This window comes from Alosa alosa, chromosome 10 (genome assembly GCF_017589495.1).
Source record: "Alosa alosa isolate M-15738 ecotype Scorff River chromosome 10, AALO_Geno_1.1, whole genome shotgun sequence".
NCBI classification, from domain to species: domain Eukaryota; kingdom Metazoa; phylum Chordata; class Actinopteri; order Clupeiformes; family Clupeidae; genus Alosa; species Alosa alosa.
The window spans coordinates 29,273,750-29,300,578 of record NC_063198.1 but is presented as its reverse complement, the minus strand read 5'-3'; the positions used below and the strand labels follow the sequence as shown (position 1 = coordinate 29,300,578).

General features: G+C 46.5%; 1 protein-coding gene across 3 annotated transcripts in view; it reads left to right on the top strand.

Moving 5' to 3' along the window:
- The window catches only part of asic1b (acid-sensing (proton-gated) ion channel 1b), a 231,408-nt gene that overhangs the window by 157,288 nt on the left and 47,291 nt on the right, over positions 1-26,829 (top strand). For 2 of the 3 annotated variants that reach the window (XM_048254855.1, XM_048254857.1), the window contains exon 1: positions 21,278-22,807. The exons of the other annotated variant lie outside the window; for it this stretch is intronic. In XM_048254855.1, the coding sequence (XP_048110812.1) occupies positions 22,202-22,807 (606 nt within the window). In that variant the 5' untranslated portion in view covers positions 21,278-22,201. Of the gene's footprint in view, positions 1-21,277; positions 22,808-26,829 lie in introns of those variants that run through there. 3 annotated transcript variants of the gene reach the window in all.

Sequence of the window (26,829 nt, the reverse complement as noted above, 5' to 3'; positions counted from 1 at the left end):
GAGTGCCATCCTTTAGTTCTGTTTGTCAGAGTGGCTGTGTGTTTGACCCTGTCACTGTGCCGCTGTAGTAATGCCAGGGCTTGCCGAGGCTGTGTCGTAACATTCATAATAATTTGCTCTGGAGTGGAGAGTAATTATGTCAGCAGTCAGGTGGCCAGGACACCCCTGAGGAGTGCTGGTTTCAGGTGACGCATTCCACATAACAGGTGGGATAGGTTGGGTCTGCTTCACTCCGGATGGAGCCGCTTCATTACTTAGAACCCATTTCACCCTAGATTGAGGTGATTTGCTTATTTCATCAAAACCAGATTCAATCAAACTGTTTCTTTTTTGGGTCAGAATCAGATTCAAAGTGAATCAAATTTCTTAACGGATACTAAGCGTGTTTGTGAATTCTTTTATAATGGCAAGCAGCCACTGTATGTGTGTGTGTGTGTGTGTGTTTGGGTGTGAGGATGTGTGTGCTTGCATGTGTGTGTGTCTGTGTATGTGCTGTCGTAATGGCAGACAGACACTGACTAACCTGTTTCAGGTTGAATGCTGACCGGAATGCATGCAGTTATGAGTATCAGTGAACAGCGACTCTCTCTCCTCCTAATGGGTGTTGCCAGAGAGAGAGAGGAGAGAGATAGAATCATTAGATGTCATTACTGTCAGCCACAGGGATGACTGGAGTGTGTGTTGTTGTGCGTGTCTTGAAGCTGAGGTTCTGAGTGTGTTGTGAGTGTGAGGAGGTATAGTCAAGATGTGTGGAACTATGCTGCCACCTGCTGGTGTTTACAAGGTACTGAGAACTCTGTCTGCTCTCCTCATTTTGGCTGTGAGTCTTCCTCTGCGACCACTCTGTGTTGCTTTACAAACGCTTTGTTTTGTAGTGTATTTGTATAATCTGGTTAATACATTTAGGTCAGAAGAAAGTTGCATGTGTGACTGTAGGCTATGTTTTGTACATGCACCTAGACTAGGGGGCAGAGAGAGAGAGAGACTGATGCAATGACCACTGTTGTTGTGGTTCTGTATTACTAAGATGAAATAAAAGATAAATAGTTTTGTTTATTTCTTGGGAATTTGAAAATTGTCAATTCAATTCAATTACTTGAACGGCAGAGTGGGTTACGGGTTGATGCTGAGGAAGCGCATACAGAAAGTAAAGTAATTCTGCTCCTGCGTCCCAGTCCTGTCCCAGTCATCTTTTCTCAGTTCGCCCCCTGGTGGCCAGACTCTGTCACTGTAGTGCTCCAGCATGGCTGTGGTTACCTTAGCTCAACAGACTGCTCTGTGTTGGGGAGAAGGGGATGGAGGAAAGGAGGGATGAAGAAGGAGGTTAGGGGAGGGGTGGCTGATCAACTTTCCCCCCAGTAAATCCATTCCCTTCTTTTCCTCTCCGGTTCCGCCTGTGCATCTTGGAAGAGGACCCTCTGAATATCTAATGCTGCCAGGATCAATAATCCCGGTCCAGTTCCTCCTGCATAGTGCTGCATGGACAACCACAGCACACACTCCGCGCCGTTAGCAGCGCTAAGCTAACGGAACAGCCAGGCAATGGCTTATTGGGCCAATTTCATGCTTTGCTAGAGAGGGACTTAAATAGTGTGTGCTGATAATCGCCAGGCTTGAAATAGATGGCAGAAAGAGTTTGTGATTAACTGGGTGGATGTTAGCTATAATAACATGCACGCACGGCCGGCTGATTGGAAAAAGGAGCAGGAACATTTTATTCTTCATCTCGACTACTCAGAATACCCCCCCCCCCACACACACACACACACACACACATACACACACTTCCCCCAAATGTTGCAAATTTACTGTTCTCCTAGATTATTTTCTTACTTACAATTTTTAAGGTGTACTGGCCCACTACAATTGCAGGAGAAAATAAAATTTCGTAGATGTGTTATTCAAGCTTTTGTGTCAATGCCTCTTTGTCAAGCAAAAAGGTATTGGTCAAGTTAAACTAAACAAAAATGGTAACATTAAATAGCTAGATAGACTAATAGTGTAAGTTACATAGTATATAGTGATTGAATGTAAAAACAGTGATTTAAAGGTACTTTAAAGGTACTCCATACAAAGCAAATGTTTGTAAAGCAGTGGTTTCCTCTGTAGTGAATGCATGTGACAGTAATGCAGTGGTAGCTGGCTATGCGGTAGGTGTGGATGGAGAAACGGATCTGCAGTGACCTCACTGGCCGCAGTGGGAGTATGGGGTGTCATGCAGGGCCTGTCTGCGGGGGGTGTGGGGATGGGTCAGAGGAAACAGGATGGGCTCAAATCACTCTTTAAATAAAGCTCAAAGAGAGGAGAATGAAAGAAAAGAGAGGAAGAGAGATAAGAAAAGGAGAAGAAATAGAGGAGTATTAAATAAGAGAGAAGAGATAGAGGGAGAGAGAAGGGGAAACAAATAAGAAAGAGAGAAAGCTAAGCAAGAAGAGAGAGAGAGGAAAGAGAAAGTGAGGTCATCAACCCGCATAAATCCAAGTCTGGATCTTCTGTTTCTGGCTGACATCCAAGAAAACGTTCCACTCAAGGTCCAGGCCTCTGTCTTCTTTGAGGTTCATTGACTTAAAGGGAAGTCACCATATCCAAGGGATCATTTTTTATCTTGATTACTCAAGATCTTAAAGATTTGTGTATGTCAGGAGTGCGTCTTCCCGCGTTAACTGCTTGTGTGCTGCGCTCTGATGTTATCTCTGCTCGTCTTGAGCGAGCAGATCCGCGGCTGATTACGCTGCGCTCCTTTCCTGGACATTCCTGCCAATTCTGCCTCCTTTCCTGTCGTCTCGCAGCGGTTTTAAGTTTCACCGTCCTGCGTTGAAACACGAGCCGTAATCTTTAACAAGCACAAATCCAAGCCCTGGGTGGACTCGATTGGGATCCGCAGGGTTGACTCAAACCTCTCCTCTCACTCTTCACCACCAGCAGAGACGACCACCAGCTCTACGAGACACACACACTCACACCTCGCTGCATCCACCCAGCCAGGTATCTGTGACGAGAAGTGTGTGTGTGTGAGAGAGAGAGAAGATAATTCCTGCCGTGTGTGTTGACTTGTTATACCAATGCGGATCACCTGCACAATCTCCTTTTCCACGGACGACGACGCTAACGGCGCCGCTGGCCACAGTAAGGACAGCTTCGATGACCACTACAAGCGCGTGGTGCGCTCGGGCGGCAGCGACGGCCCGTCGGGCTTCTACCGCGACGACTTTGACACCTTTGAGACGTACGACGAGGGCCGCGACGAGGAGGAGGAGGAAGAGGAGGCGCCCGACCTGAGCCTGGCCGCCTTCGCGTCCGGCTGCTCCCTCCACGGCGCCAACCACGTCTTCGTGGAGAGCCCGCGGCTGAGTGTGCGCCACGGCCTGTGGACCGTCGTGTTCCTGCTGGCCATCTCCATGTTCGTGCTGCAGGTGGTGGACCGGGTCATCTACTACAGCACGTACGACCACACCACCATGCTGGACGAGCGCAACGCCCCCAACATGACCTTCCCAGCCATCACCATCTGCAACTACAACACCATGCGCCGCTCGCAGCTCAGCTACAGTGACCTGCTCTTCATGGGGCCCATGCTCGGCTACGAGGACAACATGGCGCCGGGCATCCCGCTGGCCCCCGAGCCCGACCGCCAGGGCGCCCGATTCAGCCTGGCCGAGTTCTACAACCGCACGCGCCACCGCATGGAGGACATGCTGCTGGAGTGCATATTCAGCGGGCAGGAGTGCGAAGCCGCGCACTTCAGAGAGGTGAGGAGAGCAAGGGAGGGGGGAGTAGAGGAGAGGAGCGAGGGAGGAGGAGAGGAGGGGAGGAGAGGAAAGGATAGGAGAGAGGAGTAGATGACCAGGACTTCTGAGGACAGGCTGCTGGAGTGTGAGTTAGGTAGAGAGGTGAGAGGGGAGAAGGGTCGAGCGATGGAGGGAAGGAGAAGAACGAGAGAGAGGAGGAGAGGAAAAGACATGTAGAGTAGAGTGTAGAGAGGAGGAGAGGAAAAGACATGTAGAGTAGAGTGTAGAGAGGAGGAGACGAGCGGGGATAGAGGAAGGTTTAGAGGACATGCTGCTCCAGGGTGTGCTCAGCGCACAGGATAGGTGAGAAGAGAGGAGGAGAGGAGAAGAGGAGAGGAAGAGAGGAGGAGAGGAGGAGAGGAACAAGGGAGAAGAGGAGAGATGGTGAGTCCCAGTAATAGAGCACGGTCATTAGAAGAGAAGACAAAGAAGAGGAAAAAGGAACGAATGAATAGAGATGAAAGGAGGAGAGAAGTGGGGAAAAAAAAGGGAATAGAGTGAACAGAAGAAGAGGAGGACATGAAATAGTAGTCGGAAGAAAAGGAGAGAGGGAACAGAGGTGAAAAGAAGACAGATAATCCACGAAGGGGAAAAAAAAGAATGAGATAAAGGTGAAAAATGTAGTGGAATTTCCTGTGCATCCATGCATTGGGGGAAATGACAAGGCCAACTATCTGTGCAGTATTTTCCATTACAGCAAGTTCAATTGAAAAGCGGAGACGTTTAAGCGCATTTCTGAAATGTATTGGTTGAGGTCTGGAGACACCAGTGTGCTCTGGCTCCGGTCCTGACGGTTTGCACGCCGTGATGCATTTGCAGCAGATTAGCCAGCAGAAGTGGCACACAGTACAAACAGTTCATTTAGAATCCCCAACTACAGGGAATTACTCGCTTTGACAGAGGCCGCTGTGTTTGAACAGAGAGTTTAAAGATGTATATGGAGTAATACTGGGTTACAAATGCTGTGGTGTTGGCATGCAACCAACTCTCTGCAAGGGGCTTGATCTAACATAGCTATACATTAGGATGTGTGTGTGTGTGTGTGTGTGTGTGTGTTTGTGTTTGTGTTTTTATTTGTGTGTGTGTGTGTGTTTGTGTTTGTGTTTTATGTGTGTGTGTGTGTGTGTGTGTGTGTGTGTGTGTGTGTGTGTGTGTGTGTGTGTGTGTGTGTGTGTGTGTGTGTGTGCACTGTACATCTTTATGTGACATATTGAGAAGAGGTGAAATGTGTGCTGTGTGCCAAGAGCACTTCAATCAGAGCCGATATGCTTAGGGTTCCTGATGTTGATTATAAGTCTGCATTATAAATAGCAGTTTTTCGAGAAAGCCTCAACAAGCTGATCCACTAGTTTCCTTTATTCTTGAGTAGACTTTTATCCAAATTGACTTGCCGTATGTCAGGTATATGGATTTCTGTGATATACTTTTGTCAGCATTTTATTCTCTAAGCTAAACGACAGCATGTGTGCACCTTTCTGTACAGTTTAGAGAAGCACTATTAAATGGAATGATCTTAGTTGTGCGTACCTCCCAAGGAAATTACTGATGCTGTTATGAAAGAACATGCAATACAGTTCAGTTGTGTGTGTGTGTGTGTGTGTGTGTGTGTGTGTGTGTGTGTGTGTGTGTGTGTGTGTGTGTGTGTGTGTGTGTGTAAAATGTTGCTGCAAAAGCACACAGAAGCATAGAAAAACATTAAAGGACTTAAAACATAAAATACTCTCTTTCTCACTCTCTCTCACTGACTCTTCTGGATGGGCCCCCAAACCCCAAACAAACACACACACACACACACACACACTTTAGGATGGGCCCCCAAACCCCAAACAAACACACACACACACAAGCACACACACACACACACACACACACACACACACACACACACACACACACACACACACACACACACACACACACAGCCCTCCGCACTAGCTCTGTTCACTACAGTCTCTCCCTGTTGTTCCCCAGAGGGCTGGGTTGTTTTGATGAAGCACAGTCTTAGCTTATTTCCGAGATGCCTGGCGTTTGCTCGCTTCATCAGTTTCTCAACTGCACAGCAGCTAAGCAGGGAGCCCTACAGTGCAGAATAACTACGCTGATACATGACGCACCCACAAGCATTTATACAGTGTGTACTGAACTACACAAGAACCAGGGGAAGTGGAGAACCTACAGTTTGTCATTTGCTCTTACCCCAAGTTGTATTATACTGTAGGACATTTCTGAACAGATGTGTTTCCAGGAAACAGTGTGGAAACAGTGGATAAAAGATGAAGTTATGCTTAGGTGGGGATCACATCAGCCAGCAGCAGCGGCAAATGTAACGCAACGCTCAGACCATAATGAGCTTTGTTTTGTTCCCAAGCAACACAAACGGTTTGTCAATTGAATACGCTCACGTTGCGCTTTGAAAGTTGAACCAAGTTCAACGCTCAGCCTGTTCAATACTAGCGTTACGCCAGCGTTGCCACCGTTCCACTGCCGAACCATAGAGAACAATAGAAAACCTGCCGCTTGCCGCTGGCTAATGTGATCCCCGCCTTAGTGTCAGTGGTCACTGATGTCCAGATCACATAACAGGAGCAGGAGCTGGTCTCTGTAGAATCAGTTGTGGTCTGAGACAGAGACCTCTCACTTGTCTGTTGTGCGGTCAGTAAACTTGAGTGCCGCCCCACTTGTTAAATACGATCATAATGCACAGCTGTGGTCTGTTTATGTTTTTCATGTACAATAAATCAGCAGTGGATTTTGTCATGGATTGCATGCTTTTCTCATGAAATCATGCCAATGATGGACACAATGCAGGTGTTTGCAGAGCTAAGAAAAGGGTGCTGATGTGGAATCTAGTTTGTATGTTGTTTATCTCGGCACACCCCAACAACATACAAACACTGCCACAGCCCACTGTTGTACACTTGCACATTCCACTGTTGTACACTTGCACATTCCGCTGTTGTACACTTGCACATTCCACTGTTGTACACTTGCACATTCCGCTGATTGTTGTACACTTGCACATTCCGCTGTTGGCAACCTCAGTGAACTGACTTGAATGTGGAGCTAATGTTACAGTCAGTCCCCTAACACAAATGTGCGCACGCACACAATTATACATACTCACACCTCACATATACTGTTTAGAGCAGTTGTCCCTGAGACCTCACACACACACACACACACACACACACAGCAAGGCATTAGCATTCCGGAGGCAGCGGAGCTTATCCCCCATGCAGAAGGATTCAGCACAGCGCAGGACAGAGATGGAGCTCTCCATATGACACGGCCCCTCTGCTCCCTGCTCCTGTGGGTGAGTGGATTAGCATACATAAACACATATTATTGATTTGCCTGCTTAGTCGGAATGAAATGTGTGTGTGTGTGTGTGTGTGTTTATCTGTGTATTAGGTGTGCATTTTTGTGCGTGATTGATTGGGTGTCTGTATGTGTGTGAGTGTGCGTGAATGAGTGATTTGTGTGTGTGTGTGTGGGTGTGTGTGTGTGAACGAGGTGTTGGCTTTGGTGTTGGAGAATGGAGAATTGGGTTTGGGAGAATGTATGTTTGGACGTCTCTCACTCTCTGTCTCTTTATCTATCTCACTCTCACTCACTCACTCACTCTGTGTGTGTGTGTGTGTGTGTGTGTGTGTGTGTGTGTGTGTGTGTGTGTGTGTGTGTGTGTATTAGGTGTGCATTTTTGTGAGTGATTGATTGGGTGTCTGTATGTGTTTGAGTGTGTGTGAATGAGTGATTGTGTGTGTGTGTGTGTGTGTGTGTGTGTGTGTGTGTGTGTGTGTGTGTGTGTGTGTGTGTGTGTGTGTGTGTGTGTGCGTTTGGTGGAGGTTATGGTGATAAATCAATAATAGTAGATGAAGAGATCTGTTTCCCTTCCTAGGGCAGAATATGAGAGTCCCTGAGCTGTGACTACTTCTCTCATCTACCCAACAAGTTTACACACACACACACACACACACACACACACACACACAGACATGCACACTGTAAGGACCCTCTGCTCTCCCTGCTGTCTGGGTAGAGGCCCATTCATCGACTGTGGGGTTGTTAATTAGGACTGATTGCACCTGGAGTGGGTGTGGTCTATATAAGTATGGAGATCAGCCTCATAGATATAAGAAAGCTAGATCCCGCATTGTCCGTCCAGTTCTATTAGCTGGCATACATAAATGCGGTGGCCATATTGTTGGGGGCAAACACCTTACTGTCTATGGGCAACACTTGCAATCAGATACACCTGTTTCTCCATTGGCCTCCAGTGATCGCTGCCCCCACCAAGATGGCGGCGCTATTTACGTACGTTCTGGAGCCCAGTGCAGTCTATCTAGCTTTCTAATGTCTATGATCAGCCTCGCTTCACTCTCTGACTCTCTTGGACACACTCCGACTCTTGCACTCACACACACACACAGACTTTCACTCACCACATGCACACACACTCAGACACTCAACATTAACTCATTTGCACACACACTTTTCTCTCATCCGTGTTCTCACATCCAATCTTCCCAAACGCTACTCCGTCATTGCTGGAATTTCCTCCTTTACAAGTACAACCAGAAGCCCTATCATATCCCCTAGACCAGACATGTCAAAGTCAAGGCCTGAATTATCTACGGCCCCCGGGATGATATTTGATTAGTATTAGAACCGGCACGCAGGCCACAGCCACCGGCTGCTGTTTTACACGCACCAATACTCCATTCCCCACAATGCAACGGTAGCCCACGAACTCACTGGCGGTGGGCCTCCTCAGCTTCATTATTCATCAGTATTCAGTCAGGGCAGATGTCAACTTTCAGCTACCCTCCTCCCCAGTGCTGTGCCTGAACGCTCTCATTGAACGAAAGTTCATGAACTCGCTCATATTTTGAGCTTAACGTGAACTGAACGCTCTGTATTACTACTGCCGGATGAACGCTACTGTGAACTCTTTCATTCTGGTGTCTGTGAACGGCACGCTCTTTCAGTTTAACTTTGTTGAATAGGGTGCCAGATTTCTACAGAGCCTTCCACGCGAAAACCCGGCTAAAACTCACCGTGCAGGCAGGCATGCAGGTCACCATTTGAGTGAAATTATTCCATCGTCTGATAATTTGCTGCGCAATTGATCAAGGAGCCGGCGGACAGAAAAGGAAAACAAACATTTCTGCAATTAGTAGGAAATACTTGTTTGGTGTCATCAAACATAGAGGCATAGAATTAAGTCGTGGTATGAGCGTTTATTCAATGCATGCGTGTGCACGTTGGTAGCAAAGCTAAGCTTCAACCTATTGAAAGGCTATTTAATTATGAAACGACATTTAATAGAACGACGTGGATTTATGCAACTTCCATAAAAAAACAGAGCACAGACTCTATAAAACACTGTTTGGCATTAAGTATTAAAGCCAAAAGCTATTAATTAGTCTTAGTTAAAGATCTCCAGATCAGTGATTTACGCATTATCTGATCCGCCATTTACCATCACAAAAGCTGGTATTGTGTTTCCTGAATCCTTACATTCAGGCATTCAAATTAAATGTAATTAAATAGCATATAAATATTCTATCAGTGTATGATGCTTGCATGAGGGAAACATCCCTAAACAACGGCACCCATATAACCCATATGCTGTTGTTTTGAGAAGTATTTCTCATGCAAGCATCATGCAACAATGCAAAAACAATGAAACTATTGTAGGCCTAATTATAGTTTACATTAGTAAAGCAGTAGCCTACGCTGATGTGCATGTTTTCACAAACTTTTGTGAACAATCTTAGCACTTTAAACATTGACTGTTTTGAAGTGCATGTATAGCAATATAGTATAAAAATAATAATAATTGTGATATCATTATGATAATTTGATGGGGGTGGGTGGGTTCATGTAGGTGGGCCCTATGACCCCAAAGTATGCCTTGACTGGGCCTCAGGTCAAAGAAGTTTGAGAAAGGCTGATGTAGACGATAAAGCAGCAAGGAGGCGTCGTGTGATCATTTAAACAAGTTTTATGACAAGGTCGGTGAGGATGGGAAAAATCGTACATTTCTGTGCAAACTTTGCCCGCACAGTCATTGTTCATTTAATCATTAAATAAAATACAGTACATGTCTTGGTTCAATAGGTTACGTGCAGTCATTTTTGCAGCTAGCAGCCAGACCAATGGATACCTTGTCTTAGCTGAATTACTGAAGCTAAGCAGGTGTGGGCCTGGTTAATACTTGGATAGGAGACCTCCTTGGAAAACTAGGTTGCTGCTGGAAGTGGTTTTGGTGGGTGGCCCGTAGGTGGCACTCTTCCCTCTGGCCAAAAAAGATCGATCCCAATGCCCCAATGCCCCAGTGCTGTGACGGGGACACTGCACTGTAGGAGATGCTGTCCTTCGGATGAGACGTTAAACCGAGGTCCTGACTCACTGTGGTCATTAAAGATCCCATGGCACTTATCGCAAAGAGTAGGGGGTTCCCTGGTTCCCTGGTGTCCTGGCTAAATTCCCAACCTGGCTCATTCAATCTGGCCCCCTAATCATCCTCCACTGTAATTGGCTCATTCACTCCCTCACTCTCCACCTCAAGCTGGTGTGTGGTGAGCGTTCTGGTGCATAATGGCTGCTGTGCATCACCCAGGTGGGTGCTACACATTGGTGGTGGTTACTAGTGAGTTCCCCCCATCCATGTGATGCGCTTTGAGTATCGAGAAAAGTGCTGTGTAAATGTAATGTGTTGTTGTTGTAGTCATTTTAATATGTTTTAATAAACATTGAACCAGTCCAGCCCTCGGCTTGTAGCAAATTTGTTTTTTTGGCCCTCTAATGTATTTGACTTTGACATCCCTGCCCTAGACACACTTTTTCTATTAGTAAATTGCACTTGGTGTCCAGTTCATGTTTGTTGCCCATACCAGCCTGGGTCGTAACAACATACACACATACACACACCACCAGCGCCAAAACCAAGATTTCAATCCACACACACACACATAGAGACATGCAAACAGACCATATACACAGTCATGCCGCACACACACACACACACACACACACACACACACACACACAGTTATTCCTGTATACTGTTCTCGTCTCCACAAGTCCAGACAGTAGCCCAGGCGGTAACAGAAATCATACAGGCAGGTGCTACAAATTCACGTGACGTGCATGCGCCCTCCTGTTGCATTGTGGTCCGGTCTAAACAGGGCCTTGCGTGGCCTCGCGTGGCCCGAGACTTCAAGGCTGCATGAGAGAGAAGGTCGCGTCTCAGAGCCCGGGGCTACAGCTGCCTGAAGCTAGCGCTTACGCTAGCACTTACACCTACTGGTCAGATCGAGAGAAGGAGGGAGACGAGAAAAGGGGAAGTTTGTCTTATGCCTACTCATCAAAGAAAGAGAGAGATTTGTCTTTGCTTATACCTACTGATTTCTCCCACAAAGAGAGAGCTCTGTTGATGCTCTCTGATCATACGTCCACAGAAGTCTGTGAGTGTTTGTGGCTTTGCACAGTCATTGATGCCTGTGTTCAGGAGGCCTTTGTAGTAGTGTGAGGGGAAAGAGAATTGATGTGATGGATATTTATGTATGTGTGTGTCTGTGTGTGCGTATGTGTGTGTGTGTGTGTGTGTGTGTGTGTGTGTTAGAATTATGAAGTGTTTATGTGTTTGTAAATGTATTAATGTAATCCTCTTTGTAAGATAGAGAAAGTGAGGCTCTGAGTAAGTGTAGGTGTGTGTGTGTGTGTGTGTGTGTGTGTGTGTGTGTGTGTGTGTGTGTGTGTGTGTGTGTGTGTGTGTGTGTGTGTGTGTGTGTGTGTGTGTGTGTGTGTGTGTGTGTGTGTGTGTGTGTGTGTGTGTGTGTGTGTGTGTGTGTGCGTGTGTATGTGTCCTTCAGGGTAGACATTGTGACCTGAGCCTCCAGCCAACAGTCTGTCTCACAGGACATGATGACAGCAGTGCATTAAATATTTACCAGCATTGAAAACAGATACCATCACTGATGCCTCCTCCCCCAGCTCTCTCTCTCTCTCTCTCTCTCTCTCTCTCTCTCACTGGCTCTCACTGGCTCTCTCTCTCTCGCTCTCTCTCTCACTGGCTCTCTCTCTCACTGGCTCTCTCTCTCTCTCTCTCTCTCTCTCTCTCTCTCTCACTGGCTCTCTCTCTCTCTCTCTCTCTCTCACTGGCTCTCTCTCTCTCTCTCTCTCTCTCTCTCTCATTTCCCTCTCGTCTTATCACCCCCTGGTTCTTTCTCTCTCTCTCTGCCTCACTTTTGCTTTCTCTCTGTTTTCAAACTCTCTCTCTTTCACTCGTTCTCTTCCTCTTTCATCCCCCCCTCATTCTCCTTTATCTTCTCTCACACACTCCTTCCATTAGCTTGGCTCTGCTCTCCGTCATTAGAGATGCATTAAACAGCACACCATGCCTTTCCTCCCCGTGAGTCTTTGTGTGAATAACAGAATTAGAATTCCCTTTTTTGTTGTTGTTGTTGTTGCTGTTGTTGTTGTTGTTGTTGTTGTTGTTGTTGTTGTTGCTGCTGTTGTTGTTGTTGTTGTTGTTGTTGTTGTTGTTGTTGTTGTTGTTGTTGTTGTTGGTCCATGCGTGCTCTAGACGGACAGCAAGGGAGGAGAGGTCAAAGGGTGCAGGAGATGGACCGGAGAGATTGAATAGAATAGATTAAAAGGCGAAGGCGCTATCACAGAGGACCCAGAAGAACATGAACACACACACATGCACACACGCAGACACACACACACACACAGACACAGACATTTATAAGCACACACACATGCACACACACAGACACAGACATTTATAAGCACACACACATGCACACACACAGACACAGACATTTATATGCACACACACATGCACACACACAGACACAGACATTTATATGCACACACACATGCACACACACAGACACAGACATTTATATGCACACACGCTCTCCCTTCTCCCTTCCTTCTCCCCCCCCCATCTCTCTCTCTCACACACACACACACACACACACACACACAAAATCAAATTGGCCAGACCCACAGTCACACAGAGGTCACAGAATAATCAGCCTACATGCAAGTAGAGAGAATGGACCTCCAAACGGCAGCAGAGCATTTGAGCCTCTGGCCTCAAACTCCGCTTCAGCTCTGACTCAGGACTACACACATGCAGGTCTACACACATGCAGGTCTACACACATGCAGGTCTACACACATACAGGTCTACACACATGCAGGTCTTCTACACACATGCAGGTCTTCTACACACATGCAGAAAGAGTAAATATAAGTATATACATATAACACAACTCCACTGTACAATAGAGACAGTAGAAGATAAGAAAAACTAAATGCTAAATATACTATATAAATTAAATTTTAAAAAATCCACAGTGTGCTTAAGGATGATCAAGCATGAGACGCTTGCAGTGACAGGGCCGGGACTGGGACTGTAGTTCTGTGTGCATGGTGAGGTGCTCCAGAGAGTGAGTGTCATGGTGAAGGTGCAAAAAGTAGTCCAACAGTACTGCTGCTGCGTCTGCTGTAATGGAAGGAAGGTGAGCTCCATGGTCAACATGTCTTAATGCCAAGCATCCACAGCATTGTGGCTGGCCTGTTGGCATCATAGTGGCCTGCTTTGATTTCACTAACGACTTGTTGCAAATTGAACGACGTTATTGAAAACTGATTGATGTGTTGTCACCCCCACCTAATCAATGCAGAGCGGGCTGGGATCTGACCGTTCCCAATGGTCACTCTGGGAAATTATCCCGTTCTATTATTCTCCAACCTATACATCAACCTGAAGCTTAGCTCTAGTTTCTAGCTCAGAAAAAGAACAGGGGAAATATTGAAATCTGAGGCCCTATGTCAGAGCTACACCATGAACACTAGAGGGAGCTGTTTCATTGATAATATCAACAGCATCCTTTGTAGTATGTGTGTGTGTGTGTGTGTGTGAGAGAGAGAGTGAGAGACAAGAGAGAGGCAGTGCATATTTAAATCGCTGACTCTAAAATGAATTTTGCAGATCTGATCTCTGCTCTGACACCCTGCTGTCAGCAGCATTCAGTTAGTGTGGGACATCATTAAGAGCAGAATGGACTGTGCGAAAACACACACACTCACCCTCACACATACACAACACACACACACACACACACACACACACACACACACACATACTGCACACACACACACACCGTCTGAGAACGATGTGTTTATTCAATCTGTTACTCATGCTGCTGCATGTGATCTCTTCATTATGAATTAATCAAGTGTTTTTTATTCCTCCAGTGCATTTTTCCGCCTTCACAGGAAGGACTGTTTTATAAACACACAGAGACACACACAATGTGCTTGCAATGGTCTCCCTCAGTACGTTGTCAGGTCTGTCCTTGAGCAATTGAGTGCTTAGAGAACATCAGCAGTACTATGTGACTGAGCGAGCGAGGAGCGGAAACAAAGACATCCTGCCGTAGCAACATCACGGTTTCCATTCCGCCCGCGGCTCTGCGCGCGCACCACATTCCTGTGGCTACTCCGCCGATCCGTTCTCGGGCTGAAGACATGTTTACTTATAAAGACGCCGCATGTTTACAAGGTTATTAAGGGGGGCTGTTTAGCATTGAGCTGTTGAGCTGTAGACCTTCAGCGCACCCTGAACAGTAAAATCTAACGACTTCCCTGTTAGGCTACTCATTAGCATGCTAATTGATGATTCTGTCCAACATGGTGCAGCTTACAGTATTTCTTGAGAGGGACTTAATGGCCAAGTGACATGTAATAGGCGAATGAGTGAAAGTCGGCTCATATTTGGCCAATTAGGTTTGAAGAAGACATATGGACTGTCATGACTAGTGTCAAATGGCCCACTGCAGCCACTTATCAGTGTCTAATTGACTTCATAATGATCAGTAATGGCTCCTTAATGCTCTGCCCAGTCTTACTCTCTCAGGCCACGAAACAACATCTATGTATGCCAGTCTAGGAACAAAATTGTGTGTGTGTGTATGTGTGTGTGCGCGTGTGTATATGTGTATGTGTGCACGCGCACTTTTAGTATGCATACTGTCTGTAAAATGAATGCTAAGCCTCTTTAGCCGTGTAGATTAAATGAATATGTGTGAGCTTTTTGTGTGTTTCTCTGATGATGTATGTGTATAGTTTTTATGTGATCACTAGCACCTTTCTAAAAATAGCCCGTAACTACAGGCCTTGCTTCCTGAGCACACTGAAGAGATGATGAGATTGCTTATACAATGTCTGTAATAATGTAGGTGTGTGCATTTGAATGTATATATGCATGAATGAGTATATGACTGCGTAAATCTGTGCGGTAGAGACAGAGATCGAGAGAGAATATCACTTATGTTCACAGCACAGTAAGAAAGGCTCCACCATGCCTTCTCACCTCCAAAAGTCTCTCTGTGTGTGTGTGTGTGTGTGTGTGTGTGTGTGTGTGTGTGTGTGTGTGTTGTTTGTGTGTGTGTATGTGTTTGTGTGTGTGTGTGTGTGTGTGTGTGTGTGTGTGTGTGTGTGTGTGTCTGTGTGTGTGTGTGTGTGTGGAACAGCGAAAGGTGATCGACTGGTTCATGATTGATTGTCCGTTTATATGATTTATTTCATGCTAATTTTAGCATTTCACATTTAACATTTAACATTTAGTGTTAGTCTTTGAGGGCCGGACATTGACATACATCCAGGCTTGTTACGTTAGACCTTTATGTCAGCACCTGACATTGAGAGACAGAGAGAAATAGTGTGTGTGTCTGTGTGTGCATATGTTCGGGTTAGCAAGTGAGAAAGAGATAGAAGAAGACAGTGAGCCAGAGAGAGACAGAGAGAGAGGGAGTATGTGAGGGAGTGGTTTTAGTTCTGCTTACTGTTCCATGGGGTTAAGGTGTTAGTAGTGATTTTATATACATATACATGTACATTGTACAATATACATACACATACATACAGTACAGTACATGCATCTTTGTCTTTAATGTGCATATAAATTATACACATTTATTTTCCATACACATATAAAATACACATACATTCACATATACATTTTTCACTTGCCTGTGTGTGCTCCCTGTGAGGAGCTTGTTAGGACCTTGCTCTATCAGAAGAATTGATAGTCATATGACACTCACAGACAGGGTGATTGACTCTTTTAGCATTTTATTGTATCAGAGGTAAACACCTTGAAGCTGAATGAATGAAGGCATCAGGAAGCTTATTTTCATACTCCCAGAGCAGAAGTTAAAGGGATACCAGGCAAGCTTGATGCTTTTTCTCTACGAAACTCCCCCTCGCTCGGTCTGAAGCTCTTTTCCTTTTCTTTGCATCTTCTGTCAAGGGTTTTAGCTGCTTCTTCGCCCGGCTCTGCCATTATACACCGCGTTTGCAACATTAAGCTAGTGTTTTAGTTAGCCTGCCTCTGTGCTGTGGATGCAGGATGTAAACTGATCCTGCTTGATTCGGCGAGGTACGATACACTGAACTTGCAAGCGGGATATTCTTCCTGCAGGCAGTAGGGGCGGTGAGAGAGTCTTCATTCGCCCTGTAATGAGTCATTTAACAATATACCGACTTACGAAGATGAGTAATTAACACGTTGCCTGGTGTCCCTTTAAGTTAGTTGAACTTAGCATTGTCTAACGTAGCGGTTGTCCCCATGTGTTGCTCTCTGCTGGTCTGTGTGTTGCATTCCCAGTGGTGTCCACATGGTGGCCTTTTCTCTGCTGGTCTGTGTGTTGCATTCCCAGTGGTGTCCACATGGTGGCCTTTTCTCTGCTGGTCTGTGTGTTGCATTCCCAGTGGTGTCCACATGGTGGCCTTTTCTCTGCTGGTCTGTGTGTTGCATTCCCAGTGGTGTCCACATGGTGGCCTTTTCTCTGCTGGTCTGTGTGTTGCATTCCCAGTGGTGTCCACATGGTGGCCTTTTTCTCTGCTGGTCTGTGTGTTGCATTCCCAGTGGTGTCCACATGGTGGCCTTTTCTCTGCTGGTCTGTGTGTTTGCATTCCCAGTGGTGTCCACATGGTGGCCTTTTCTCTGCTGGTCTGTGTGTTTGCATTCCCAGTGGTGTCCACATGGTGGCCTTTTCTCTGCTGGTCTGTGTGTTGCATTCCCAGTGGTGTCCACATGGTGGCCTTTTCTCTGCTGGTCTTACCCTTTTTCTCACCTCTGTAAAGTCAAAGAGAGTGAGGACAAGTGCTGACTACTGTGTGTGTGTGTGTGTGTGTGTGTGTGTGTGTGTGTGTGTGTGTGTGTGTGTTTGTGTGTGTGTGTGTGTGTGAGTGTGTGCGTGTGTGTGTGTGAGTGTGTGTGTGTGTTTGTGTGTGTGTGTGTGTGTGCGTGCGTGTGTGCGTGTGCGTGTGTGTATGTGTGTGTGTGTGCGTGCGCGCATTCACGCTTGTTTGTTTGTGCATGTTTGTGTGTGCCCCCCAGACACTGAGCTCACTCTATGAAACACATTGTGTTTGCCTCGACAGGTTGAGATTGCTGCTGTCTTGCAGGCACAAAACCATACCCAGTCATGCACACACACACACACACACATTGTGAATACTCACACAAACAGCCCAACATCAGCTTCCCTTTTCTCTCTCTGTGGCTCTTAGGACCGTCCAGAGCGCTCTTTCCTCACAGCGGCCCATTCGTCTTCTGTGGTGGCAGGGAGTGAAAGGCGGACGGGTCTATTTATCACAACTATCTATCTATCACAACGAACTACTTTTTCTGCCCCACAAACGCCACCGATCCCACCCTAGTCGTCTGAATCTGCCAGGATGAAATGTGTGGCACTAAAAAGGCAGCAACTCTACGAGAAAGCCTCCATCACCCTGTCTGTCCCGTGGACACGCGAGTTTCAATGTTGTTCTCCTATCTTCTAGATCAGTGTTTCCCAACGTTTTTTCCTTGAAGGCCCCCTTGCCTGTGTCTAAGACAAGCCAGGGCCCCCTACCCAAACTCCTACCCACATACACACACAAAAAGAATAAAGTGATTAATTACAAACTCATAAGTTCAGAGGTCAGAGGTAATAAATAGCTACATGAATTTAAATGTGGAACAAAAATATGTTTTAATTTGGATTATACAGAATTTTGATTATCCAATTGGGTGTGTTATTGGGATTTTATACATTTAATGTGCGCAAATATAATTTTGGTAACCTTACAACCTCAGCCCAGGCAGCATTGTGCGGACCCCCTGCACTCTCTGGCGCCCCCTAGTGGGGTCTGCGGACCCCAGGTTGGGAACCACTGTTCTAGATAGAGAGGGAGAGAGGGAGGAAGGAATGGAGAGAGAGAGGGGGTGGGAGAGAGGGCGATACAGTAGGCTTGCGGAAGGGGGTAGCCTGCAGCCTGCAGCTGTAACAGTTGTTGGCTGGTGGGTGCAGTGTGTTGGTGGCAGAAGTGTGTTGTGCTGTGGGCATCTTACATAGCGCCATCTGTGCCAGCTGTGCCCACCCAATGCACCCCAATGCAACAGAGTGGAGCACGTCAGAGAGAGCGCGAGAGAGGGAGGAGGAAAGAAAGAGGGGGAGAGAATAATAAAGTGAGAGAGATCTTCGCACATGTAGAAGGAATCCATACAGGCATTCTTGGCCTCCCAGAGTTACAGTAATGCATTTAAATGGGAAAATGGGCCCAGAATAGATGGATGAGAGAACAGAGAGAGAGCGGCTTGTTGTGGCCCCGCTGATGAGCTGGACCATGCAGGAGAAACATGACGCTCTCGTCCTTAACTGCAGATCATGTACACAATTATCCTCCCAATGGAGCCCATAAATCAACAGCTGGCCCGGTGTCTGCATGCAGCTGCAGTGGCACTCTGCCCTCTCCCCTCTCTCTCTCTCTCTCTCTCTCTGTTGCTCCCTCTCTCTCTCCTCTCTCTCAGTCTCTTTCTTTCTCTCTCTCACTGTCGTTCTCTCTCTCCTTCTGTCTTGTCACTTGCTCCCCAAAAAACCCCTGGCATCAGGCAAGGGCGTCTGGAGGCAGTGGTCCCGGTTGGCTGGTTGGGTGTGTGTGTGTGTGTGTGTGTGTGTGTGTGTGTGTGTGTGTGTGTGTGTGTGTGTGTGTGTGTGTGTTAGAGAGAGAGAGAGACAGGGTGAGTGTGTTTGAATGTTCGAAAATGAGAGGGACTGAGGGAGGGACAGAGAGTATGTGTTTTTGAGTGTGAGAAAGAGAGACACACAGACATCCACAGAGAGAGAGAGAGAGAAGGGGGGGGGGCTGAGAACATTCTCCTTGGCTGGTTGGCAACATAGAATCCTCTTGTCTCCCAGGAGCTGGCTGGCATGTCTGTGAAGATAAAGAGCTGGTCTATGACGGCTTAATGAAGGGGCTTAGCCAACCTCCCGCACTCAGAGAGCACTCACTTGGGCAGCCCAGACAGGCGGGGGACGGGGAGGGTGATGTCCCGATCCTTCACAGGGGCTCCGCACGTACTGCCGCCCAGTTACTTGGCCCAGTAGGAGGAACAACCACACAGGTTGTTTCCGCTGACATGAAATGAGCTTTTCCGGAAAGCAGGATTCAGGCAGTGATATCGTTGCCTTGATATTGTGATATTCCCATCTGAGATGCAGCTGACGAGATGTCGCTGACGATTAAACAAAACATCACATGCTCTCAGTGGATTAGAAGCGAACATGGCTAAATCGATTGGTTAGTGATGGCATAAAAGCATGGGAAGATATTAGAAAAAATCGAACATGAAATTGCGGTTATGTGTCTAATGATGTGTCACACACTCCTGAGATATAACCACTAAGAGTCTTTATTTCGCAAGAAATCAATAGACTTATTTATTTAATACTCAGAGAACAACCTGCCTTTTATGGCCTATTTTCCTTGTTGGCTACACATTGAAGTGCTTTAGAGAAAAGCTTGATTCAGGGATGCCAATTTAAGCCTGTTTTCCATAGACTATTATGGTTCAGTGATGTCTGCCACGTCTGATAGGGCAGCAAATGAAATCTTGAACACTTGAAAGTTAAGAAGCAGCTCTGCATGCCAGGTTGCTGTAGGCAACCTTTCATAAGCTGTGAATTGTAAAGTTATCTGAAGTGGATATGTTTTATGGAGATAACGGGAAATAAAAAATCTTGTGGACTTGGTGTGTGAAACGGCGTCCCTACTTTGCCACGTAATCCTTTATGAACAGAAATCAACGACAAATTGAGGTTCTGATCATCTAGTTGACTACATAATTCCCTCAGATCACCTCCGCCAGAGTTGTGCCTTTAGCATTAATGTAAACAGAATAACCATGCGCTCTTATTCAATACAGAGTCCCTGCGGCTCCATCGTGAGTGGGTGAGCTGGCTGCGCGGAGACGCTGTGCTTGCAGTGTGTGTGTGTGTGTGTGTGTGTGTGTGTGTGTGTGTGTCTGTCTGTCTGTCTGTGTATGCGCACTTATTACGCATACACATTACGCATATACACTCAACCTTTTGTTCCTTTCCGCGTCTCAGGCTGGCGTCAGAGGTTCAAGTTTGCTCCGTGGAGATTCAGGGCGCACACTGGGAATTACAGTGAAAAAGTACCGCACATGTGGGAACGTGTTATCCCCGCCGTCTTTTGTGCTTTAAACAACCAGCACTAATCAGTTTAAAACATATTTCCCTTTCGCTTAAATCTGTCACTTACAATATATAAGGACACAGAAAAACAATGCAGAACTCATGTAAAACCCCATCCAATCCCTTTTTAAGCTTTTTGCCAAGTTAAATGCGGTTCTCTTCAATTCATTTGAATTTTACATTTTGTCTTCTGTGGTGCAGTGATTTCAAATTGAACATCTAAACGCCTGCATCTTTTTTAAAAAAAAAAATAGGCTTTAGGCAAAAAAGTCAACGACTGGCAGCTGACAGGCCGTTTAATCTTGGAATGTTGACTTTACCCATCGGCCAAATTGAAACCTAAATTAAATTTAAACCTACACTCGCTGTTACAACGAATTGACATGTTTTGTCGCAGTCATTACCTAGGCCTTCTTCAAGTTTATCTCAAGAAAACACGCTTGTTTTGGGATCCGGGGGTTGGAAGACGTCTCAGCAATACCAACGTTTGATGCCTCTTTTGTTTTGCTGCATTGGTGATTTGCATTTGGATTATACGGCTGACTGTCTACATTGCCATTGCGGTGTCATTCAAACACAACCAAAACGATGCAATTATGACAGGACATTCTGTCCAATTTTGTCTTGGAATTGAAGACCTCTCTAAAGCCCACCTACGCCACAGAAAGCTGGGAGAGGATGGCTTATGTGCCCGAGATTCTGCATAATCTAAACACTACAACATACTTATTCAACTTACTCACTGCAACATATACTCAAAAACACCTGTACTCTGTTTTAAAGTTGGGGAGTTTAGGGAAAAGGTGCTACAGTTTCAAGGCTAATAAACTTGCCCTACTCAAGTACTGCCGTTCCGAAGGAGGAGAATGTAGCTGGCTGCACTTTTTGCGCACCACTGTGCAAACAGATAACCAATGGTGCATCGCGTCAGTGCAATGGAGTCTATTAGCGAGACCCAGGCAGATAATCTTCTTCTCTCAGGAAACGGATTGGGTCAGCAGCAGCACAGCCCCGGAGGGTGAGACAGAGTTCTGTTCGAGAGAGAACGGAGAAAGGGTTTCGACCACAGTCGGAAAGGGAAATGTAAAAAATTGAACAGGGTCAGACCGGATGAAGCTAACGATGTCTAACGATGAGCGCGCCACACAAACTGAACGAACTTGCACTCTGCTCCAAATGTGAGCTGTTGCACACGCGTGGTGCTGAATGACTTATGGCGGTTTAGTATGCGTTCAGTTCTATAACCGGGACCGAGTGTCTTGTGGAAACCTATTCGATATGATTGCTGCTTGCAGGTAACTTTAACGAAACAATAATGAGCTTTAAGTTCGATAGCAAAATATTGACAAGATAAAATATAGTGCATTTTGGTTTAAGCGTGCGTGACTAAAGACAGGGATACACACACAGCCGTTGTGGGGTTAAATGTGTTATGATCTTCACAGGTGTCGTTTCAGTTAGTCTGGCGAACTCATTCATCTTACGCCAAACGTGCTGCAACTCGCTTGTGCCCGTTTACACCAAAATAAATCTAAATGAGCTTCAGCTCCTGAGACCGTTTAAGGCGCATAAAATAAATTACCTCTGCTTCTGGCTGACTGCTTCTGGTCGAAATTATCTCTTTACGGAAACCTTCGTGGCGCAGTGAAAGGAGTAGCGAGCTCTGCATGCACTCTATAAGACGCACTTCGGAGCCATGCCCTGTGACTGAGCTGCTCTCTGAACACGCTGGATTACGCTCAGGTCCGGCGCGGTAGAAGTCAGTAAGGAAGACACGAGGACAGAGGTAGATCTGTGTGTTCTGGTGGCTCTCTCTGCGAATTCTTTTTTTTTTATAACAAGATGTGTCCGGGTGGTATCGCACCGAAAGGGCGAGTGGGATCACTGAAAGAAGCCGGAAAGCTCTTTCTGAAACACACCACGTTTCACGGACTGAGGCATATCTTTCTCAGCGGCTCTTACCCGCGGAGAGTGGCTTGGCTGCTCGCCTTTCTAACGGCACTGGCTCTGCTCTTCACCTGGTCATCTAACCGGGTGCGATACTTGCTCTCCTCGCCTGTCTATACCAAGGCGCATATGGTATATGCAAAGCGCTTGGTCTTTCCGGCTGTGACCATTTGTAACCAGAACCTACTGTTGCCACGGCGCATGAAGAAACTGGACATTTTCAGTGCGGGGAGATGGCTGGGTCTACTGGGGAAGAACTGGCAGGTGTCTCCGGTGGCGAGGGAGATGCTCGCCTCCCAGGGCGACGTCGGCGGCAGCAGAAACGAGCCGCCATGGTCTCCATTCTCCCGCATCCTTGACTTCAACCACTTTCTGCCGCCACCACAGGAGTCTCAGCCCTCCATGCGGCAGCTCCTGGACCGGCTCGGCCACCAGCTGGAGGAGATGCTGCTGTACTGTCGATTCCAGGGCGAAATCTGCGGGCCGCGCAATTTCAGCACCGTGAGTGTGTGGACAGCTCCGTAGTGAGTTTAGTGAGCGATCTCAGGCCATTGCGCAACAAGTGGGCATGGGAATGTAGTTTGGGACAAACAGATAGTTGTTTAATTGCAGCATATAGTCGTGTTTAGCCGCTAATGCTCTCTCTGTGTGTGTGTGTGTGTGTGTGTGTGTGTGTGTGTGTGTGTGTGTGGGTGGGTGTGTGAAAGAGAGAGAGAGAGCTTTTTACACCCTGTGTTTGACTAGGCCATACTAGGTGATTTCAACCTCACAGTAAACACTATTGTCGGCCATTCAGTCATTTATGTTCTCCATACAGGGTCTCACACACACACACACACACACACACACTCACACACACACACACACACACACACACACACACACACACACAGTTCCATCCATACATAGCAGAATGCGCTTGGAGTGGCATTGTGCGTGCATGTGTGTGTGTGTGTGAGAGAGAGAGAGAAAGAGAGAGAGAAAATCACAGAGATACATATCTTCTAATACAGGGATACACATCTTTACAAACACTTATATCAAACTCTTTGCTGACCTTGACTCTGTCTACTGTGCTCCAAAGACTCCGAGGCCATAGTCTGAATGTGCAGTATGTGTATGTCCATCGGAGCAGGTTTCCAATAGGCTTTTGTGTGGCTGTGTGTTGATGTGCAGCGCCGTCCCAGACAGTGGGGCTCATCATCGTGTTTACTTTCATTTGAGCTCCCACTTTACATTTCCGTGCGAGAAGTCAATTAGGAGATAAACGAAAGCCACACTCCAACAGCTCAGCAGATGAGATGAGCGTGCTTTTATTTATTAAACACACACCGGCACAAGCACACACACACATACACACACACACACACACACACACACACACACACACACATACACATACACACACACACACACACACACACACACACACACACACACTTAGTGTTTTTAGCATTTTATTTAACTAGGCTCTCCTGCATTGTACCCATGATCTGATCAGTGTCTGCTGTGTTGTGGTGACAGTTGTGTGTGTGTGTGTGTGTGTGCGTGCATGTGAGTGTTATGTGTGTGTGTGTGTGCGTGCGTGTGTGAGTGTTGTATGTGTGCGTGCGTGTGAGTGTTGTTTGTGAGTGTTGTGTGTGTGCTTGTGAGTGTTGTGTGTGTGCGTGTGAGTGTTGTTTGTGTGTGTGAGTGTTGTGCGTGTGAGTGTTGTGTGTGTGCGTGTGAGTGTTGTTTGTGTGTGTGTGAGTGTTGTGTGTGTGTGTGTGAGTGTTGTGTGTGTGTGCGTGTGAGTGTTGTTTGTGTGTGTGTGAGTGTTGTTTGTGTGTGTGTGAGTGTTGGGTGTGTGCGTGCGTGTGAGTGTTGTTTGTGAGTGTTGTGTGTGTGCGTGTGAGTGTTGTGTGTGTGCGTGTGAGTGTTGTGTGTGTGTGTGAGTGTTGTGCGTGTGAGTGTTGTGTGTGTGTGTGTGAGTGTTGTGTGTGTGTGTGTGAGTGTTGTGCGTGTGAGTGTTGTGTGTGTGCGTGTGAGACCCTCCCTGAGTAAATAAAGGTGAGGACTCACACGGTGTGAGCTGGTGGGACCTGTGCCCTTCATCTTGTTCTTACATAGAGTGTCTCATCTCTCTTCCTCTTGACATGGTCTGATGCTCAACAGTGGCTCAGCAACATTAACTCTGAAATACTCCATGTTTTCTTTTAAAGACTTGTTCTGAAAAACTTTGAGCAGGGACCTAGTCTGTCAATCTGTTTTTCGAAATGTTTTAGAAATAGAGTTTTCAGAACAGGATCTTGGTGAAAACAATAGTGTTGACCTTAAAGTCAAGGATGACTTGACTTCTTCTTTTGTGTCCGTTTTAACAATGAACTACTAAACCTTAGTTCTTTGATAGTGCGTGTTCTGTACTAATATACTTAAAATATTTCAGCCCCAACCTCTTAACCATGAATGCAGTCATGGGTAAAGCTTTACAGAAAAACATATTCACATCTGCAACTAGGCTACTTGTGATGATGTGTGACTATGCCCTTGAAGCAGAAAGGATAGAGGTCACAGTTTATGCAGGTCTCTCTTGTTAAAGATCTCATTTTATAAGTTGTGTTTTGACCATCTGTCCCAGCTCAAAATAGGAGCAAAGAATAGCCCTGTTGGGCCAAACCTGAGGTTTCCGCTGGGTTCTTGGCCGAGGGAGTGTTTACACTGTGCTGTGTTTAGTTAAAGCAAAGCATTATGGGCCTGTGTTCCTGGGCTGACAGCCCACAGTACAGTTTAAATGGGGTTAACGGACTCTTGTACACAACTAGAAGAACTGGTGGGGCTGTAAAGTTCCTTTTGATTATTCGTGACGGTTCTCCCTAGGAGCTGCTTGGCAGAAGAAGGTCACAGATTATGCAGCTTGATTGACGGACTGCTAATTTTATTGTCTGTGTGTGTGTGTGTGTGTGTGTGTGTGTGTGTGTGTGTGTGTGTGTGTGTGTGTGTGTGTGTGCGTGTGTGTCCTGAGGTGTATGCGTGTGTGCTTTTCCAGCACTGCATAAGTAGGAACACATAATAGATTTTTGTGTCATGATGGTTTCATCAAGTTTGAAGTGTAGTGTTGTTCAGGATAATGTAGAAGGGTGTGAGTGTGTGTGTGTGTGTGTGTGTGTGTGTGTGTGTGTGTGTGTGTGTGTGTGTGTGTGTGTGTGTGTGTGTGTGTGTGTTTGTGTGTGTGTGTGTGTTTGTGTGTGTACACATGCACGTGCAGAAGTGTGCACATGGAGTGCCCATTCTGAATCATTTAGAGACCAGCTGCCACCTGTATTTGTATGAGACTTGTTCTCCCAAACCCCAAATGCATTTTTAATGGCCATTTTTCCGTTTTTTTACCCCCAAATCTCACAATTCCTCCACGTCAATCACAGAGAGACGGAGAGGGAGGCCGAGAGAGCAGAGCAGAGCGAGCAGAACACGGAGACGCAGGAGGCAGCTGGTCATCTGTTCACATGCAGAGGCCACTCAGGAGACACTGGTCATATTGAGAATCAATAGGCTTCCGCCCACCCAGAGGAGGAAAGGGGGAGTGCTATTTACCCAAGAGGGAGCAGAGAGTTTAAAAGTAAACATGTGCATGTGTGTGTGTGTGTGTGTATCTGTGTGTTTGTGTCCATAAATGGCTGTGTGTGTATGCGTGCGTATGCAAGTTTTTGCTAGCGGTGGTGTGCGTGCGAAAGCATGTGTTTGCATGTGCATGTGTTTGCATGTGCATGTGTGTGTGTGCGTGTGTGCATGTGTGTGCAAGTGTGTGCGTATAAGAGTTTTTTTGCCCGTGAGTGTTGAGTTTTAAATGGAGAGCGCTATGGTGACTTGGCTAAATTGAGGTCATTACTCAATCACAGCATCTTCCGTTGTCTCCACTGTCTGTTACACCTAATCACATCTTCTGCCAAGGAACATGGCCTTTGTCCCTCACTCCCTCCCTCTTTCTTATTTTGTGTGTGTGTGTGTGTGTGTGTGTGTATGCTGGTAGGCCCTTGGGTTGTGGGTGATTATTGTGAGTAGAGAGAGTGAGTTTTCCAGTGACTGAGTATTGCACTTTAAATCGTGAGCCCCATGGTCACTGGGCTAAATTGAAGTCATTACTCAATCACTGCGTCTCCAACTGTCTCAACACGTCATGTGAAAGAACAGATGTGAGTCTGTGGGTGCATGGGCGGAAGACATCATCCCCTGGTTGGGAGGAAGACAGTATGGTCACAAGGTCCACCCATCCATCCATCTGTTTGTCCACTCAAGTAACTTTAAAAGTACTGATCCAGTGTACTTCCTGTTTTTACTCTAGGCCGAGGGTCACCATATCTCGGTGCTCCTGTGTGCATAGTCAGACCCAGCTCAGAATGCAGATGCTGGAAACTTGGTTTGACTCTGGTTGCTATGTGTGCCAGGGGCGCGGGTCTGCAGTCACCTGTCTACTGTGCGTCCCAACAAATCATGTTGTTTGTGTTAGGAGAGGGGTGCTCATGGCAACGGTTGTGTATTAGGAGAGG